At 32.1% G+C, this 21,470-nt stretch overlaps 3 protein-coding genes across 3 annotated transcripts; 2 read left to right on the top strand and 1 right to left on the bottom strand.

Moving 5' to 3' along the window:
* Nucleotides 1–2,158: 2,158 nt before the first annotated feature.
* On the bottom strand, nt 2,159–11,056 carry LOC108904767 (serine/threonine-protein kinase VRK1-like). Its single transcript, XM_018707442.1, has 6 exons — nt 10,942–11,056; nt 10,419–10,734; nt 9,492–10,357; nt 5,382–5,857; nt 3,005–3,240; nt 2,159–2,873 (listed from the first exon to the last, which is right to left on the bottom strand). Exons 2-6 carry the CDS (start codon nt 10,723–10,725, stop codon nt 2,794–2,796), a joined length of 1,965 nt encoding a protein of 654 aa, XP_018562958.1. The 5' UTR covers nt 10,726–10,734; nt 10,942–11,056; the 3' UTR covers nt 2,159–2,793.
* A 344-nt stretch (nt 11,057–11,400) lies between these two features.
* Nucleotides 11,401–13,538, top strand: LOC108904764 (B9 domain-containing protein 2). The gene is made up of 3 exons (XM_018707438.1): nt 11,401–11,488; nt 12,967–13,092; nt 13,222–13,538. The coding sequence occupies exons 1-3, from the start codon at nt 11,401–11,403 to the stop codon at nt 13,536–13,538; spliced, it is 531 nt and encodes a 176-aa protein (XP_018562954.1).
* Nucleotides 13,539–13,814: 276 nt separating this feature from the next.
* On the top strand, nt 13,815–20,690 carry LOC108904763 (tectonic-1). Its single transcript, XM_018707437.1, has 6 exons — nt 13,815–13,891; nt 15,162–15,392; nt 15,444–15,600; nt 18,169–18,365; nt 19,310–19,477; nt 19,533–20,690. The coding sequence occupies exons 1-6, from the start codon at nt 13,823–13,825 to the stop codon at nt 20,688–20,690; spliced, it is 1,980 nt and encodes a 659-aa protein (XP_018562953.1). The 5' UTR covers nt 13,815–13,822.
* Nucleotides 20,691–21,470: the final 780 nt, after the last annotated feature.

Raw genomic sequence — 21,470 nt, 5'->3', positions numbered from 1 at the left:
TAGAACACAACGTTCCGTTTCATCGGCTGTGATTGGTATAATTTTTCACAAGATACTATTTAACCAATCGCAATCGCATTGTTTCGAGCGTAGATGTAACGGTTTGTCATTGTTCATAGTAAACAAATCAACAATATCGGTGACACCAAGATCCAGGGATTTTTCATTACTAATACCAGTCATGCAATGTTGGGCTGTCTAAGCTCAGCTTGTAAGCATTTATGAACGCTCTGTATAATACACTTTTCAGCATCTCATTTTATTATGTGGCTTTCTTAGCTGCAAGTTACTTTTGCCACCACAAAGGTTTTTTTCACAAGTCGATTTTTTGCTTTTTTTATTTGACTAATTTTCCTTTATAAAAAGGTTCCTCTTTGTAAGAACAAACTGGATTTTGCTCCTCATCTTGCAGATTGCAGGATTCGGAATAGCACTCATTTCAACATGCCACTACAACAACAGTTCTCAACGACCGAGACAAATAAATGAGCACACACTATTCCGAACAGCTTGGCCTTGAATGCAATGTTGCCAACTTTGTCGAAAACAAAAACCACATAGCATCAGAATCGCAGTACTCTTACTCTGTGGATATGCTTTTTATACAGGGTGTTCTCAAAGTTGAGTCATTTATTTTAACATTTTTACCAAAAATCGTTTAAATAAAAGATAAATTGTTTGTTTATTAACATGGACCTAGTATTCGTTGTTGGGTCGTTTTCGATAATTTCTAAAATTTCTTCCTCGATTTCCACCAATTCGTGTGGAGGTCTTCCAGTGTGGCCCCCTCGTTGTTCCTTTAAATACCCTGTATCACAGAGTCTTATAACTAAATTTACAAACATCCACGGAGCCGGATGATTTCGTAAAGGAAACCTTTCCGTGTACAGGTGACATGCTGCGGCTGCATTTTGTTGGCACTCCCCGTAAGTTAATATTATGTCGACTAGTTCATTGTTTTCATAAACGTGCCATTTTTATTGCACAAAACAGCCACAAATAAAAAATAGTATCACGCACTACTGTACGAATTATTTAGCACTGTCAAATCTAAAAGCGTAATAAATTTTTTCCTTGCAATATTTTATTTTTATAAAAATTAATATGTTGTTTCGAAATAATGGGTACAATACGTTTTGCAAGTGACATCTTGCAAATGATGCCCATTTTCAGCTTCGACCTGATGCGATGCTTTCTCCAGGGTGTTTTCTACTATTGGTTACAATTGCAGGTCCCCCAACATCTTAATTATTGGGTGATTAACGGTTTATTTGCATACACCCTACCTTTTAAGGAGGCCCAAAGGAAAAAGGTAGAAACCGTTGAACTAGATGAACGAAAAGACCAGTTGAAATCGGAAAATTGCAATATTATTCGATCGTCTGCTGAAAATGGCCACCAATTGCAAAATGTTATGAAAACATTATGTACACTTATTTCCAAACTATGGATTAAATCCCAAAATATTACAAGAAAAAATTCCTAGTATGATTTTTCAATTTTTGGCAAGGTGTTTTTAACACAGTATGCCTTGAAATTGGGATAGAAACAAAAATTACATTATGGTGAAGTAATCTTATCCTCCTTGCAAAAAGAAAATTGAGAATCGACCCACCATCCATTCCCAAATATGATGGTGGGGGCTGCTGTAACAAACACTGTAAGTCTGAAGATGTTTGAAATAGAGAGATGAAACTTAGGCTTACAAAGTGAAAATTCACTGAATTTGTACCAATAACAAATATTCGACACTATTGCGTTAACTAAAATGTTTTATAAAAAAAATTGAATATTTTCCAGTTACTGTTTCTACCAAGCATTTCAATAAATTTAGCTGTAGAATTAATCATTTTACAAAAAAAAAATGTTTTTTCCAAATATACATTTTAAATAAACACCCTGTATATAGAATATGGATTTCAGGTATATTTTTGTTATTTTTTCCCATTTTCTTCCACTTGTTCTACAACTGATTAATTTAACACCAATAAAACACAAATTAAAACAAATGTTACACTACATTTTAAGATTCGATGTGAAAATGGGGTACCTCGATGTCCACTTATGCGATGTCATGCTATTTTAATGGGTAGGTAATCCGAATAGGTAAAATAGGAGCCCCATTATTTAAACCTCTGGGTCACAGGAAAGCAACAAATAATGATACCAACCACATTTATTATAAAAATAAATCACAGGTTATAAAAATAAACAAAAACATTAACTTATGACCTACGTATGTGTACAGTATCATGATGTATTTTTATTTACAGCAATATTTACTTAATGATACACGAAGAGTTTCATAAATAGTCTAGCGAAGTTTAAATATGCATACAAATATAGAGAAGGAACTACTTTACAATAATTATATTTTCCGTCTGTGGTCATATATTATTCAGATTTATTTAATTCCTTGTTAAATTTTCAATGAATTATCAGTTACGTTAGTAACTACATTTCTAATGATTTCGAGAATATTTACTATACCATGCACAACACTGCCACTAAAATAAGCTTTAACATAACGAACTTGTCCTAAACGTTATTAAGTTCATGTAAAAAAAAAACTGTAATACCAAATTTTGTATCTGCATTTTTATCAAAATTATTCAACCGTCAGTCTCACTTTCCTGATAAAATTCACAAACGAACATAATAACTTGAACCAATAACGAATTTTTGCAAAAAGGAAACTAACTCTACAGAAATGTATGCAACAGTCTTACAAAAATATATTTATAATGCTGATTTATAAACATCCAAATCGTTGAATGGTAAAAACTAGTTGCTTTAACCCCTTAAGCTATAAGTTCTTCGCAAAGGAATGCTCTTTACCCTTTTCAGATGTGGGACTTCTTTCTTCTGAAGAACTATTAAAAAGAGATCATTTTCATTCAAGTGCAAGCTTTCTAATACCGTTTTCAGTTGGAAATTTTCATAAAGTTAGCAAGAAGAAAGTGGTGTTGTTTAAATTATCAATCGGAGAATAATAATTACTTACCAAGGGATTGAGACTTTGCTCGTGATGATGATCGTTGAAGAGGTGATGACTCGGGACGTATACTCCGTTTCGACAACCGCTTTCTTGTCGAACAACGGGAACCTTTGCTACTTGTTTTGTTATTATTATTCATTAAAAGAGCCTGTTCATACTCAAACTCTTGCCGTTCTTTCATTCTCTTATAAACAATCATCATAGCAGGAGTATAACCATCGATGTTGTCCAATTCAAGAGCGCTATAAAATAAATTATTCTGTAACAATCAGGCATCATTTTGTCTGTATTTTTTTTTTATTTGTATGTGTGAAAATAAGGATCACCGTATGGAGGTATGATGATATACTCTGTTGACTGACAAGATTAGAGGTAAAAGATAATATTTAGTAGAATTGGTAACATCTAAGTTGGCTTAGAAGTTATTGATCGTATGTATGTTACTTAATACTGTTTACAATTGCAATTTTACTTATTTTTTCAATAAATAGGCAATTCTTTAATATCATACTCTGCAGTCTAGATAGCAGTGCCAACAACAGCCAATAATAGCTTCTAGTTACTTAAATGTAAATCCACAATTGATGAATTATAAGCTGAAATTGTTTGTCTTTGCGATAATCATAGAATTGATTGTGTATTTTGTCTATTATTATCGTAAAACGAAATTCTAACCTGTAAATTTGAACAATCTACTTAATTATATATTTTGTACCTCTTTTTTACAGAAAATACTTGAAAAAAGAAAAGATGAAATATGTGTTAATTATTTAAAAAATGGCATGTTTATCTCGCACTATAACTATCATAAAAGTTCATGGTAAATATATTTAGAAGAATCTCATAGTTTTGAATCTCCATACCTTTTTTTTATCAAAACTCTCATTTATACTCATAAAAACTATATTACACAGGCTGTTACAAATTCGCTTCTCACTACAGGGATTTTGGAAACGGTAATAGATATTGTGGTGTGTTGGCAACAATGTAAAAACGTAGCTGCATCAGCGGAAGTGGTCACGTGGCACCGGCAGCCAAGGACGAGGACTCGTCCTCAGGCAGAGGCAGTTGTTAACTGACTCCCGATAGAAGAACACTACAGATATAAATTAGCTTAAATGGGGGCAAAGTTGCATAATCAGGGGACCAACATTATGCCTAGAAAATCAAGGCTAACATGATTAGTTTTCGAAATATTTGAAAAAAAAAACAAAATTTTGGAAATCCGTTTTTGTTTAATTTCAGCTTTGTTTGAGGTGATCAGCTTCCGCCGATTTATTTAAACCTTAGAGCGTGCGAGCTGCTGAACGTATGCCGTGTTGTAGCGCCAAATGAACGAATCGTTCACTTAAAGTGAGTCGTTCGTTCAGGGCACATCAAAAAGAGTCATTCAAAAGTAACGACTTGTTCATGAGCGACACATCACTATTTCGATATAACATTTTTTGACAAAATAAAATAGGTATGGATTTTGCGAAATAAATTTCAATTTAAAAAAATAATAAAAGATGCTAAATTCATCTGATTTTGAGCAAAATTGAGAATTTCAATCATTTGGGTTTCTTTAGGATACCTTGAGGTTAAAAGAAAACGAAAATTTTATCTATTCATTATTTGTAAAGTTATCGCTAATTTAGCAAAAAACCTTAAACACATAATTTTTTACCTTCTATTGAATCAAGTTTTCTGCATCGAAATTTATTTGTTTATCAAAAAAACTATAAAAATGTCATAGAAGATAGAAGGTTTCAAAACCCTGCTCATAATCTATGTATGATCAGTAGTTCCCAAGTAATTAATTTATCAAAGCCAAAAAGGTAATTTTTGTTTTGAATGACGATAACTCAGTGACAAATCATCGTACAAAGCTCACGTACAGCTCAAATTAAAAAGGATGAATCAAACCAAAAGAACTAAGAGAAGAGCCTTTGGAAAGGGAAACAAAAATTTTCTTTTTCCACTGGTTTCTTATAATTTCTTAAAAGAAGCCGACAATAAAAAATGTTTTCTTTCAGATCCTTAAACTAGAAACTTGAAGCCTCAATTTGCTTTTTTTATTGTCATTTTTCATTAAATTACCTAAAAATTTAGGATTCTTTATTATCCTTTAATTTTTATGACAGGGTTTCCTTTAAAAAAAAATCAAAGTTAAATAGCACCCAGGCCATATCAACATTTTGTATAATTGAAAACATTTCTTAACATACCTATACAATATCAAAATTGAACCAATTTTTAAGTGTTTTTGACTCATTTGCACTTTGGTGCACTGAGAGTATTTTCTTTATTGAGTTGATGGCACAAGATGAAAATAGCACACTGAGTTCAAAAATGCAACTAAGCTGAAAATAATAATATGGCAGCTATGCAAAAATGGACTTACTTGTCTCCTTTATATCTTGGGGAAACGTCTCGGTCCTTACATTTGTTATAAACTTCCAGCATGGCATAAGTAGGATTCATGCTATACAAATCCCTTGTGGACAATGTAATTGTACCCTGATCACTGCCCTCCGTTGTCTTCCGTTCCCTCGTAGCTTGCTTCATAATAGTTTCGGGATCCATTAAAATTTTAGACCAATTCATTGCGCTATCCTTTATCTTCTTGTTTTTTACCTTCTTTCTAAGTTTTGGCCTCTTAAAAATAATGTTTGACTGAAGGGGCATAAGGGGACTGCTCATTAAGAAACTTGGGAACAGTTTTTTATTTTCACAACCAATTATTTTACGTCTTACTTTCTTCTGTCGGCTTTTACCACTTTCCAAATTATCGAAATCTAGCCTCGAATCGTTCTTGTACCCGTAACGCTTTACGGCATTACTAAATAAATTCCTAATGTAGTCATAATCCGGACTTTCCTGTAATTATACTTACTGATTATTGCTACAATTACTGATAAAATATAGGAATATATTCAATACAAAAATTTAGTCATTGTTTTTTGACAAACATCAAATATGTAGTCATGGGATATAATTACTTTTAGCACTAGGTGTAATTTTAAATAAAATATGGCATAGTAATCTAAGAATTTTGTTTCATTCTTTTAAGCTTTTTCTTGTGGGTTTCCAGAAGTAGCTATTAAAATTTAGTTTATAAAAAAAATATGTACTATGTAACATTTATGATGGCTATTAATACACGAGTATAACATTTTTAACACTAACCACAAGCAAGTCGTAACTCAATTGAATATATTAAATAATAAATTTTCCAAGGTGAATTAAAAGTTTAAAAAAAATGTATGTCTCAAATGCAATTTTATTTTTCAAAAACCTAATATCAAATTTCATTATGAATATTCATTGAGACTAGAAAAATATAGTTCAATTTATTCGCGATATTCCTATGAAAGATTTTTTTTTTCTACAAATACAAAATATTTTTAACATTGAGTAAGTAATTGAACTATTTAGGGCTTAACGAATAATAATTTTCTATTATATCACTATTGCAATATTTTAAGGATAATGGAGAATGACGAACAAAAAGCAATAAAAATGAGTCGGCAAATATTTTTTAAACTGTCTCGCCCACAAAACACACATATTTGATTCCAGCGAAATACACATAAAGACTGAATTTAGGTAATGATTGTATTTGCTTTATTTTCTATTTTAAATGTGACAAATTAGAAGTTTAAGTTGAAATTCCAAATAAACCAACAATAATTTTTTCATGTACATAATTATAAAATTGTCCCCTTGGGATGTTTAAATATTCTAGCTTTGAAATTACATCGATTTTCCTGCATTTTGCAGTTCTGAAATATTATTTATTCAAATTGTACACCTAATACTTTCTCACACAATGATGGTGATGACGTGATTAATAATTATTAGTAACGAGACTTTTATCCAGTCAATAACACAACTGAAGATAAGATCACTATTTTATTAATTTCGAATATTAAATTCTACAAAAAAAAAACCTAAATATGTTAGTTCTACATTTGGTTCAGATTGTTTAATGTAAATAATTTTAAAAACTTAATATTTATTTTACTTTTCTTTTACTACGAGAAAAAAATTTTGTGATAAGTGCTCATCGAAATTATTTATAAATTTACCAACAACGGAACAACACTTAGAACTAAAAACAAATGTGCAGTGAAAGGATTCTATATTTATCAAAAATAATTTCTAGCCATTTGTCTCAACTAATTTTTTCTCTACTAATTCTGCAATGAAGAACTTTGTTAATAGTAATAATATTTTTGTGAATCATAAACGCAGGGTGTTACTAAATTGTCTTCCAATATTTTTTGGACTTCATAATACATAAAACACGAGGGTATCTTTTTTATAAACATTTGTCTGAAAATAGAGAAGATAATAAGGGAGGTACAACCTTTAAAAGTGGAAGATAAATATATTTTTACAGTATCTTAGAAGTCTTTCCAGATACCTTAATCATGTTTTAACTTACAGTTAGATTCTAATTAACAAGGTATTATTTAAATTCCATACATCGCTTAAGGGGTAATTTTAGGTATTTATCCCAATATTTTATTTATATCCCATTTAAAAAAATTTGTAAAAAATATCGATCTCTAGACCATTAAGCAGAAAAACGTACTCTTGTCTACTTTTAGCATATCGATTCCTTTCTAAGAAATTCAGTTTTATATTTAAGGGAGCAATTTTAAAAATCATGCATTGCATTTACTTCAAACTGTCACAAATTTAGAACAATTTCCATAAAACAACTAAAAAAAAAGTTTGTTATTTTAAATATTATTAAATTTCTTGAAAGCCTTATGGTTAATCGAAGTAAAGCAAGAATAACTTTTTTCTCCAATAGTCCAAAGATCAATAAATTTACAAAAATTGTATAAAAATGAAAAGTTGGGGATAAAACAGACAGTATAAGCCTTTAAAACAACCCCCTATCTATATAAGAAGCAGAATTTGAATAAGAGGCATATCCACAAAGTAAGGGTACTGAGACTCTGATGCTCTGTGGTCTTTATTTTTGACAAAATTGGAAACGCATTCAACGCCAAAGTTGAGAAGTGTTGTTGTAGTGGCGTGTTGAAATGAGTGCCGCTATTCCAAATCTCGCCAGCTACGAGATGAAGAATGTAATCTGGTTTCTTCTTGCAAAGGGAAAGGCACCGTTCCAGATTTTTAACGTCAAAATTGTTTATGCGGTTAGCGTGATGAATCGTATTAATGTGTACAAGTGGTGTCATGAGTATAAAGCTGACATGACGAACAAAAAAATAGGCGTGACTGATGAGATGGTGAACAAGATGGAAGCAATGCTTCGTGACGACCGTCCATTGATTTTGGACGAGATGAACACAGTGTTTCCACAAATCTTTAAATTATTTCTGCATGAAATCATTACTGAAACATTTGGTTATAGAAAATTGTGTGCGAGGTGGGTACCAAAATGGCTCAAGGATCAACACAGAACCAACAGAATTGCATCTTCATGGAAATTTTTCGCGAGTTTCAAATTAGAAGGTAAACAATTCCTTGACTGTATTGTGACCGGCAACGAAACGTGCGTCCACTACACCCCTGAGACGAAAATCTTCACTAGCAGCGAAAAAATTCGAAACCATTGTTTCCGCTCGATCGAAATCATAGCATTTGTATTTTGGGACCGTAAAGGGATTCTCATTGACTTTTTGCCCAAGGAGGAAACAATTAATGTTACACGGTACTGTGAAAACCTGAAAACACTACGGAGGAGGATATAACAAATGAAGGGGAATGTTAACAAAGGTAGTGTGCTTGTTGCATGAAGCAACACTTGGAGTCTTTCAGTTGGAACATCTTCAACCACCCGGCTCACAGCCCTGACCTGGCACCTTCAGATTTCAATTTTTTCTTTCCTCTGAAGGTGTTTATGGATAGAAGGTTTTCTATGACGATGAAATTCATAAATATACTGTCATTTCGATTTTTAGAAAATTGAGTACTCTTTGTGGAAATGCTCGTAATACTCTGCAAATCAGTGTCCAGACACTCTAAATTTAAAATATGAATAAGATAAAAAATATTGCAAAAACACCTTATTTTACCTAAAGGCATAACTTCCTTATTATCGGTTTTTGGAAATAAAGTACATATTTGTAAATGAACCAAATGAATAAAATGGATATATTACTCGTAATTAATTAATAAAATAGTGAAAATAATGCGCAACAGGTTGTGCCTCATAACGAAAATCAGTTAATGAAAACTTATTCCTAATCAAGTTATTTTTTTCTTACCTTAAAAATTTAGATAATGGGTCTGTAAAATAATTTTTTATAATAAATACATTTTTATAACAGAATAAGCCTTATGGATGACCATATTATTTTTTATGGAAACAAATCTATCATAAAACTACGACTGGGAGTAATACAATGTAAAATAATTATTCCCAGCATGGTTTTCAATAAAAAATTTGCAAATAAAAAGTAAAATAGTGCGACACACAAGTTTCATACTCGCAACGAAAATTTAATTTCTTAAACTGTGGAAAAATACATACCTCGAACTTTAACCTGCTTAAATAATTAAAGTACTCCAGTAAAAAGTCGGGATAGTCGTTATTGAAACAGACTTCCAAGAAACCTTTCAGGCTCTTGAAACACTTCATTTTCTTCTTTTCAACTGCGGGTGGCTGCTCTATATCGTCCAGCCACGGAAGACTGCCCGTTAACCAATAAATCATGTTATAAGCTAACGATTCTAAATCCGATCGTCTCGAAGGAACGCCTTTGTGAGCATCTCTAGAACAAAACAATACTGTGCCAGCATGAGCTCGTCGCTCATCCCTACAAAATGCTCTGTGTTCACCATTAACTAGTAAATATTTCGATGCAAGTCCATAGTCTAGTAAATACACTTGGTCAGATTTGTAATCGTTTTCTTTTTTGGGTTTCTGTAGAGGCACGTCTGTATTATACCATTTATTGTACATATTCAGAACTTCGTCAAGGTACGGTATATCATCTATATAATTAATACTTCCTACTGGACGTAAATTCTTAGTGCAGGGCGTTCTAACCCTCTTTTGGTTATTCCGTGTACCGATTGTTCTAGTTGGCTTTCTGTTCGGTAAAAGTAGATTTTTCTTCAATTCCTTACCTAACATGATATTTGAAGCCTTAATATCCGAGTGTACATAACCTTTATTGTGAATATATTCTAATACATCCAAAATTTGAATCGATATTGTCAATACAGTTTTTAGGTTAAATACTTTCTTTTCTTGAAAAACTTCTTGCAAGTCTTTTTTGTAACGGGGTAATATAAGGAAGCGATATTTTTCACCGCTATAAACATGCGAACCTGAGGCTATATAATGAGGCATTCCGAGAAAGGATAAGTTTTTTTCCTTTTTCCATTCATCAACTAAAACAAATTAATTAAATAAATGACTTAAAGTAACAACACCTAAAATAACAAGACCTACTCATTTGCTGTTTCGCAATCCTAAGATAGCAATTTATTTCTACAAATAAAGGGCCATTTGTATGTCGCTCAATCTTGGCAACATGAGACGTGTTGTCAGTCTTAATGTCTCTCAGAACATTATCAAAGGCCTGATATATTTCTCCAAAACCGCCAATTCCAATGGGTTTTCCTAATTTCCATTTTTTACCACTTATATCAGTTATTACTTCGCCCTGCTTTAAATCTATGCCATTAGTAATGCCACTTGAACCTTTTTTTCTTGGTGGTTCCTGATCAGATGCTTCATCGTTACATCGTCTCGGCATAATATTTTACTGCAAAATTGAAATAATAATAATTAAGAAAACAACTGACTGATAAACCTATATTACATGAAAACAACAGACAATATATTTAACCAAAACAATTGGATTTTTTTAAATATATTTAACGACTTTTATCCCACAAGACTGACAAGAACATAAAAAAATACATGTAGGTAAAGTATCATTTAAAGCTTGAGCTTTGAAGCGAATACTTACATATTTGAACAAATTGTTTACTATTTATAAAGTTAAATGAACTTCGAAAATCTCGTACACTGTCACTGAATATATTTCACGGCCATCTTATACATTTTAGATTTAGGATTCAGAAACCATTACGATCTACTGATCATGCGCCTAGTGGCACAATGTGACCTGCGCGGTGTAACTGGATTTTTAAAAGGAATTTAAAATTTATTATTTTATAATAAATACTATATAAATATGGATTTTATAATAACGGAAAAAATTAAGTTCTTAAATATGGCTTTAAAAATGGGTTTTTATTTATTTAATAAATTTACTAAAGTAAAAACATATTTTAACCCCCCACTTTTTCAGTAGGTGGTTGCTAGGCAACTGTTAAAGGGATAGTAAACAAATAATATTTATATTAAAATTTCGTAGCATGGTGGTTACCACGCAACTAATTTAGTTGTAAAAAAGACATTTCCTATGGCAGAAGTTCATATTATTGGACAAATCAATCAAGCAAAAGATTTTCCTAAACAACACCTATTTTGCAAATGGTATTTACATATTGGTAAGTTAAAAATTAGCTATTGTTTAAGTAATAAAATTTAATGTTAGAAGTAGTTACATTTAGGTATTTTATTTTCGTTATCGGTATGTATTTAAATTAGGCCATTTTATTTTTCCAGTCAAAACATGAAAAGTTTTAGGTAGACATTTTAATTAAAACTTAAATGTAAAAATGTAGGTACCTATTAAAAATAAAGAAAAAGCTTTAACTTAAATTATAATTCAATAAGCATTTAATGGAGCATAGATATTTTTTAAAATATACTTACGTTCTGAAATCTGGGGAAACAATACAAAAATCAGTAGTAAAGTTAGGTACTATTTTACTTTTTTACTTTACTCTTTATATAAGAATACATGCACGGACATGAAGTGACTCTTTTAGGACATTAAATTAATACATTTTTTGGTGGACTAAAGTAAAACGAGGGGCACACTGTAGTTTTGAATTAAAGTTTTTAATAAAATCCCTGGATCCTTGTCTATTGTCCACAAAACAAAACAAGTAGTAAACATACAAAGCGAGATTATAGTATCATGCGGAGCGCTGCCTGAATCTTGGAAACCCAAATATAGCCCGACAGAGCCTGATGTTTCCTCTGGATTCGTTTAAAGTTTAAATAATCTTTTTTAACCAATTTTACTGTCCTAATTGTTTTTAGCAAATAAGATAAATAATATAAAATATTTCGTATCAATTTTTATAGGTAGCTATAACATATATTAAAATATATTAATATATAATTTTGCCCCATTCTCATAAAATTACATTTCGTGTATTTGTATGAAGTAAAATAATTGTTGTTAATTTTGTAGATTAAAGCTGAATCTTTGTTTGTTTTTACAAACATACTCATTGATTTTTGCTTATTGCCGATGCAATTAAGGATTTTGGACCTCGTCATTATTTAAGTTACCAATATAACGCATAGGTACCTACTTTAATTTTTTTTAATATATGAAGCTGACCATGGCTCTGTTACAAAGCCCGCTGTAATGAGAAAAAAAGGAAATGAATAAGTAAATCCATTATTATAAATAAAGACAATTATCTACACACCACGGTCACCACCCCATATGATTCCTTCTTCCTATACCTAGTAACCGTAAAAATATATTTCTTCGGTAAATATTCGGTAAGTCCTCTATTACCATTAATACCATTTTTATGTAGGCAATATTTAAAACTTTTGATTGATATAAACGTTTATTCCTTATTGTTGTGAAGAATGGGGCATTAAATGTTAAAATTATTGCGAAATTGAATGTATTTTTTTCAAAAACTTGCGAATGAAGCAACTTTGGATTAAGATCTTGTACCTAGTATTGTGTGTGTTTCTTCATTCAAAATATTTTGTATGTTACACAATTTTTTTCTACGTACTCTGTGCAGTTTATTTTAGACTTATTATTATATATCATGGTCTACCCACTGATTCAATAATGAAATACAATTCTGATGTTAGTACTATTTTGAAGGTAATAATTGGAGAATAATATCGGGCAAAAAGGAAGGCCAAACACATGTAAGTTTCTCCCAGTTTAGTAGCAGTTGCATATGGTCCTTTCCTATAGATGTCCACTTGGCAACAGCTGGACTTCAAGGTATGTCGTACCGTGCAGTGTATTTAGTGTATCTTCAATTAAATAAACAAAATATAATTCTAATGTGACCCATGACTGAAAACGGAAAGAGCAAGTAAAAAAAATCATAAAAAATCTCTGCTTTCGTAGGTTGGCCTAAAATATATATCGAAGTATATCATTTGGACTGGCTAGGTAGATCTCATCTATTTGGTTATGGGCTGGTAACCGTTCCAACTAGTCCGGGTAACCACACGTTAGATTGTTACACCTGGAGACCATTCGGATCACTGAAGGAACGCTTCGTGCAATATTTTTTAGGAGGAGGCCTTCAACTGAAATATCCCGATCTGATTTTCTCTTCAGGAGAAAGGTACAAATTATCAACCGAGGCTATGGGAGTAGTTTCATTCGATTTGACGATAATATTGAGAAATTTTACCAATTACGGGATAGAATACAACTAAGAATGAATTTTATCTACTTCATGTTAGTCGCGTGTTGTGCTGCTGCACAAACGACAACGCAAAAAGCCAAACTTGGAAAAAATAACGTTAGTCTTGCAACCACTTCTGCTACCACGTTCGTCACAATTTCGTCTCTCGAAACAGAGGCTGAAGATGTAAATGCTACAACGGAAACGGCGTTAATGGCAACTTGCGAAGCTAATTCTTCGTGTTCTGTTTCTACTGTAATGCCCAGCCCCAGCACCAATGACACGTCAGCAAAAACAAATGCCACAAATATCAATATGGCTGGAAAAAAACCCCACCGAACTGGTGTAACTTCTGGTCAAGAGTTGTGTACTTGTAATTTACAGGTAATGTTTTTTTTTTCTATCACTCGGAAAAACATGTCTTGAAAATTCACACAACTTTTTTCAAATGCGAACAGACAAATTGTGTGAAAACTGGAAGATTATAATTATTTTTATAATTACGAAGTTATTACTAATAAATTGTAGATTTTCTCAAATTTTTAAAGGATATTGTACGAATATTTGACACAATTTGTGCCTGTTCCAAACTAAACTCAAATTCTTCTAAATAACTTCTAAACTCAACCATTTCCGAGAAAAAAATTATCAAAATCTCCAACTTGATGTACAAAAGTTCGATTAATTAAGGAATATTGACATAACTGCCTGTATAGAACACCTTAAAATACAATGTTTATCACATTTTTTACCTTCTTTATGCTTAGTTCTAAAAAATAATTAGCGTTATAATAAATTTAAAGTTCCATAAAATTCATATCGAGCAATGTGACAACGGCGCGGCGGTTAACATGAAGTAGGTACTAAGGTGTCCAGCAACCAGCAACACACAATTCAGTTGGTATCTGGAATTCGACTGTGTTGGAGTGTTTTTTGCGTACCACTATTTCCTTTTCTTGAGGTGTTTCTCCTTGCTTTTTCAAAATGTTTAAATGGTGGTGGACATTTTGAGCATATTTTGTAGTTTGTTTTGTACTTGTGCGTTTAAAAATAACTGAATTTTGCTTTTTGGAAAGTACCTACATTATTTTTGATACTTATGATTATTTGGACGACTTGAATCTTTGGGTAATTTAATTACATATTTTTCAAATTCATAATTTGATTAAAAGTTAAGTTCCTGTTTTAAGGGATTCATAATTACTAAAATTCGAGCTAAAATTTAAGTACAACATCGTACTACAAAATCGATACATTTTATTTTATTTATTTGAAAACTGGAAAACAATTGTCTTGAAATTTACTAAATGTTTCACAATAACAGTTGGTCACATTTTTATTATTCCGTAGGACAAGTCTGTCGCGTGCACACGTGGTGTGCATCATATGTGTAGCATTAGGTTAAGCACTGTTGTCACGTTGTGATAAAACTCTCCAATGTTAATATTCGCTGTATTTTGAAAACTGTTAGTCTTACGACCCTGTAATATACAACTTTTTTTTGTTCATTTATGATTACTCTAACTCATGCTGAAGTAATGGCAGTCAAACTTCTTACTGTATAGCGTATCTATTTCAAATAATGTTCTTAAAAAGAATTGTATAGTTTTGCCAATTCATTGATGCTTCTCAAGGATTTTTTTTTAAATTATAGCTTAACATTTGTGACATAAACTGTTGCTGCGACGAGGACTGCTCTCCTGAAGACAAATCAATCTTTCGCTACTGCGAGTCGGAAAATTTTTACTACGACACGAGATACTGCGACTACATGAAGTACATTTACATAAATAATACACCGTTTCAATGGCACGTCAATCAGAACGGACTGTTCTGCGTCTTGAAAAGCAATTTGCCGCCTTCTTACACTGTGCAAAGGAAACAAGTAATGTAGATGTTTTGAATAATGTTCGTATCTTAATTTTTACTTTTGTAGCCTTTGACATCCTTCAAGGTGGCGGAACAGGAAAAAATTAGTAGGTTTTCGTGGCCGCATACTTCGGAAAAGAAGGAAGTAAAATTCAACATGTCGGAAGATTTCGTATACGGAAATAATATATGGATGGTCTACAGGGATGAAATTAAAAAATTTAGTAGGTTTTCAAACGCCAAATTAGAAATTTGGCTTTATAGATAAATTTCGTCGTGATATATTTTATATTTATACTGGGTGTTTCAGAAATTAATTTTCCAAACTTAAGATGTGAATACGGGTGGTCAAAATAAGAAAAAAATCTTAAGAATGAATGTTTGGAAACGTTTTGTTTTCGATATACAGGGTGTTGAAAAAAAACAATAGGGAATCCCTATCACAGAGATCCTTAGAAATTCAAGGCCTCTGGGTACTTCGATCGCTGTGTGTAATTTCCAGTTAGTAATTTTAAGAAAAAATGTAAAAAAAATTAAAAAACGCTACACTTCAATAAACATAAAATAGCTCCTTTCATTTTCACCACCTGAATTTAAATTTAGTGTTTGGTCAACTGATCCTGAAAGACTCCGTAAATATGTACAGGGTGTCTAATAAAAATTGAATTATATTTCAAGGTCAAAGATAACTTCCTTCGATGAAGCCAAACTAAGTTAGGTGAAGTTACTGTAATAAAATATGTCCTTGAAAATTTTGATTTTTTTTATGATAAATAACATTTTCATCAAATTTAGTTGGGGAGCGGGAGGTGTGCATCCAAATGTAGTACCGTAATATCTTGATGTTGGTCTTGGTTGATATTTACCTTTTCTTTGTCTTGTTCTTATTTTTGTTTTTGTTCTTCTTGTTCTTCTTCTTTTCCTTGTTATTTTTCTTGTTCTTGTTCCTGTTCTTGTTCTTGTTCTCGTTCTTGTTCTTTTTCTCGTTCTTTTTCTCATTATTTTTCTTGTTCTTTTTCTTGTTCTTTTTCTTGTTCTTGTTTCTGTTCTTGTTCATCTTCTTGTCATTGTTCTTGTTCTTGTCTACTTGTTCCTGCTTCTGTTCATGTCCCTGCTCTTGCGCTTTGTTCCTGTTCTTGCACCTGTTCCTATTCTTATTCTTGTTTCTGTTCCTGCTTCCTGCTATTGTTTTTGTTCCTATTCCTATTCTTACTCTTGCCCGTGCTCTTGTTCCTATTTTTGTTCCTGTTCTGTTATTGTTATTATTCTTGTTCTTTATATGTCTGTTATTTTTTTGTTCCTATTTCTGTTCCTGTTTCTGTTCCCTTTCTTGCCCTTGCTCTTGCTGTTGCTCTTCTTTTTGTGTTTAAACATTCCGTTTATATTGTTTTTCACTAAAGAGTACAATTTTCTTTCCGACACACGATTTAAAAGAAAAGTATATATGCACCGTAATGGTTCTATTTTTACAATGGGGTCATTCAGTAAATTTTCAAAAACGTTCTTATTTTGTAGGTATACACAAAGTATTGCTCATGACTCGGCGATCCTGAAAATTTCAACTCGATCCGTTGAGCGGTTTTCAAACTATATATGATTTTTAAAATGCGAATATTTTGTCTCAGGCGTGACAATGCAATGACGTCACCGCATGGGACGGTCAGCCGGCTTGGCGCTAGTTCCAGATAAGTTTCTGCTTCTACACAATGTTTTAGGGTTTGTGCACATTAAATTTAAAAAATGGAAGCAAATTTCGGAAAAGCGGATTCTTATAATTTGCCAGAAGTAGGTTTGTTAATGGTTATGGATTTTTTTAATAAAAACCACAACTCTATTAGTGCTGAGATTGAAGGAGTTAAAATGCAAAGGTTACGTTTCGATAACGTGTAAAGCTTCTTTAAAGTACATTTGTAGTGAGTTTTGATTTTGTACAATAAGAATAGTAAAGAAGAATAAGTATTTTGCGTTTAATTGGACGAAACCGTTTCTGTCAAAGATTTACCTAATCAAATGCAAAATTCTTATTATTATTTTTATTCCCATGGAAACTACATAAAATCTACCTACATATATTAATAATATAATATTTATTATGTATTTTTATATAAATACTTAGTACCTATAGGTATTTGTATATTTACAAAAAAAATTAACAATGGAAAACACAAGTGCAATATAGTGTTTCTAGAGGATACAAACGTATTTATTACATACCTAAATTACGTAGGGTAGTTTTGTTACTTTCAAAATAAGTCATTTTTCAAATAAGATATAAAAAACAAATCAATGTATAGACTAATAGACTATTGATTTTAGATCTGCACGACAGAATTACGGGGACATTATTATTTTTTTAGGCGTCTTCACACTAGTAAGTATGCTCTCACACTAGGGAACAATACAATGTTTGTAATTTTTTTCAGTTCTGTGTCTTCCATATTGCTAACAAAATTCGGTATCTTAACGTACTCAATTCAAACTTAATAGACAACTAAAACCCGACTACCCGACTGACTGACAACACACGCAAGCATGCGGCATTGGTTTCTCATGCGGTGACGTCACACTATCCGGTTCAGCGGATACTTAGCGCGCCATTTAATGATTTTTTTGGATGATTTGTAGACGACATAAAATTCTAATTTTTTTGCAGAGAACCTTAAAATTGCAATATCTAAAACTAAAAATAAATTTAAAAAATTTGCTGAATGAGCCCATTCTTGAATTGACTGATTCTTTGCTAGACACCCTGAATAAGTCAAGAAATACTACTAAACCTAATTTATTTTTAGGAGTGCCAAATAAATATTTTTCAAATACATGTATAATAAAGGAAGACGTTTTAAATTTTAAGAACGTAAAATGTGGTTGTGCTCAAATCGACATCAGCGAAGAGAATCGTTCTCTTCATTTCAAGAACTTTTTTCAGAACATAACCGTGGTTGCCAATCCCAATTTTTTGAATATTTCAAAGTACAAGAACATCCATGTAAGATTTCAATGTAATTTTGCTATAACACATATTTTTTTCATTGTGTTTTCAGGAATGTCCCAAAAATATCTGCCTGGTCATTTTCCCGAAACTATGCGAAAGTGATAGTTTCGATAAATGCCANAATACAAAAATCTTATTATTATTTTTATTCCCATGGAAACTACATAAAATCTACCTACATATATTAATAATATAATATTTATTATGTATTTTTATATAAATACTTAGTACCTATAGGTATTTGTATAATATTTACCAAAAAATCAACAATGGAAAACAGAAGTATAATATAGTGTTTCTAGAAGATACAAACGTATTTATTACATACCTAAATTACGTAGGGTAGTTTTGTTGCTTTCAAAATAAGTCATTTTTCAAATAAAAGATATAAAAAACAAATGAATGTATAGACTAATAGACTATTGATTTTAGATCTGCACGACAGAATTACGGGGACATTATTATTTTTTTAGGCGACTTCACACTAGTAAGTGCTCTCACACTGGGGATCAATACAATATTTGTAATTTTTTTCAGTTCTGTGTCTTCTATATTGCTAACAAAATTCGGTATCTTAACGTACTCAATCGAAACTTAATAGGCAACTAAAACCCGACTATCCGACTGACTGACAACACACGCAAGCATGCGGCACCGGTTTCCCATGCGGTGACATCACACTATCCGGTTCAGCGGATATTTAGCGCGCCAGTTAATGATTTTTTTTTTGGATGACTTGTAGACAATGTAAAATTCTAATTTTTTTGCAGAGAACCTTAAAATTGCAATATCTAAAACTAAAAATAAATAAAAAAAATTAGCCGAATGAGCCCATTCTTGAATTGACTAATTCTTTGCTAGACACCCTGAATAAGTCAAGAAATACTACTAAACCTAATTTATTTTTAGGAGTGCCAAATAAATATTTTTCAAATACATGTATAATAAAGGAAGACGTTTTAAATTTTAAGAACGTAAAATGTGGTTGTGCTCAAATCGACATCAGCGAAGAGAATAGGTCTCTTCATTTCAAGAACTTTTTTCAGAACATAACCGTGGTTGCCAATCCCAATTTTTTGAATATTTCAAAGTACAAGAACATCCATGTAAGATTTCAATGTAATTTTGCTATAACACATATTTTTTTCATTGTGTTTTCAGGAATGTCCCAAAAATATCTGCCTGGTCATTTTCCCGAAACTATGCGAAAGTGATAGTTTCGATAAATGCCACAACGTTTCAAGGAACGATTCACGCCTAGATTTTAAATGCAGCTTTGATATAAGGAACAATAGAAATGACTGCAAAAATGCAATAAAGGCACTTCGGTACAATTTTTATCACAATGGCACTCAAGGCTACACCAGGATTGAAATATTGGGGGTGGTGGAGGATATCTCATACGAATTCGGGGAGGGAGACGTTGAATTTTACCAAGAGTTCGAGGTTAACTTCTGGTGGGTTAATCAGACCAGAAACTATTCAGCGATGTTAAGTGGAAACCCTGGATATATTACTGGAAGACCAATACTAAGTGGGAATTTGGTCCGCATAGGGAATTCTACCAATACTACTGTAAAGATTGGAAGAATTTTTGACGATTATCTGGAACATTTTCTGGTATTGCCAGAGAACGTTGAAGGGAAATGTATTTTGAACAAAACTAAGTACTTAGCGATAGAGTTTGGCTACAATTTGCTGACTAAATGTAAGCTCAGTATGGCTCTGTTCAATAAAAAGCAGTATCCCAATGGTACCGAAATATGCAAAGAATTACAGAAGACAGTTTTGAAGATGTGGAGAATAACCGGTAAAAATAAAACTGTAGGTATGTTTGGAAACGCCAACGCTAATATACCTGAAGACTGGATCAAGATAATGTACAATGTAGATATCGAGGAATTGCTCAATAAAACGACTGGTTTGTTTAGTTCAAAGAATACATCTTTAACTTGTTTCGGGCTAGTGAAGGAGGTACTGGTGGATATATACCATTCCAGAATCGATTTCAAGGAGTTGCTGAATCAGGAAAAAATTCTAGGAGTCACTTATTCTTTTGGGGGATTTGTGAATAAGACCTTGTCGTACGACAAGCAGAGGAATAGGACGTATCTGGAATTGGAGTTGAAAAGTCGAGTTGTGTTTTATGATATCTCGGTGCAGAAGCAGAAGAAATTCGTTGACCGTCCCAGTTTGGAGATAAGGTTGCCCTACGATTTTTTCTACCCGTTTGTTAAAATTGACAGCGGAGTGGAGGCGTGGTCCGCAAGCGTTCTATTTCACTTTGTTTTGTGCGTAATTGTATTGTTCCTCAAATAAATTATATTTTTGAAGCATTTCTACTTATTTTAATAAAGAATACCTGGTTTGTTAATATTTTAACTTAAACTGAAAAACATGGAACACGAAAATCATTTTTCTGGGAAAGATATGAGAAAGTTATGCAATGTTCCCAAAGTGACTGCAAAATATTTAGGCTGTGATAAAGGATGAAAAATATATACAGGGTGTTTCTTAATAACGTGATAATATTTAAGGAGGTTATTCTTGGGTCCATTTTATGAAAAGAACTTCATATGAACATATGTCCTAAAAGTCTTAACTTTTGAACTACAGGGTGTTAAAGTTTTATGAAAATACATTTTTTTTATGATAACTTTGGTATTACCCTAAAATGCCGGGAGTGATTTTAATAGTTTCGCAACAAACTATGATGCGATTTCTCAACTGCTCTTCAGTATGAATTGGTGTGCTGTAGACCAATGTTTTGAGATGACCCCATAGGAAGTAATCTAAAGCATTGAGGTCCGGGTACCTAGTTGGTCATGACTGTGATCCGCCGCGACCTATACAGCGATTATTATAATTTTGGTTTAAATATTCGCGCGCCAGAGCACTGAAGTGCATATTCCAACCCACACGTTAACGGAAAACTGCTCCTGGTAAAAGGACTCCAAGATTGCATGAGGGTTTTCTTCAGCTCAAATATGATTGTTGTGGAAGTTTTGGATGGCGTTTCTGGAAAAATTGGCTTCATCGGTGAATAAAATTTCAGTGTCAAATTATGAATTTTCATTTACTTTATGAATAAACCATTGG

This window comes from Anoplophora glabripennis, unplaced genomic scaffold (genome assembly GCF_000390285.2).
Source record: "Anoplophora glabripennis isolate ALB-LARVAE unplaced genomic scaffold, Agla_2.0 scaffold124, whole genome shotgun sequence".
Classification (NCBI taxonomy): domain Eukaryota; kingdom Metazoa; phylum Arthropoda; class Insecta; order Coleoptera; family Cerambycidae; genus Anoplophora; species Anoplophora glabripennis.
The sequence above is the reverse complement of the archived record's forward strand: the minus strand, read 5'-3'. Positions and strand labels throughout refer to the sequence as shown.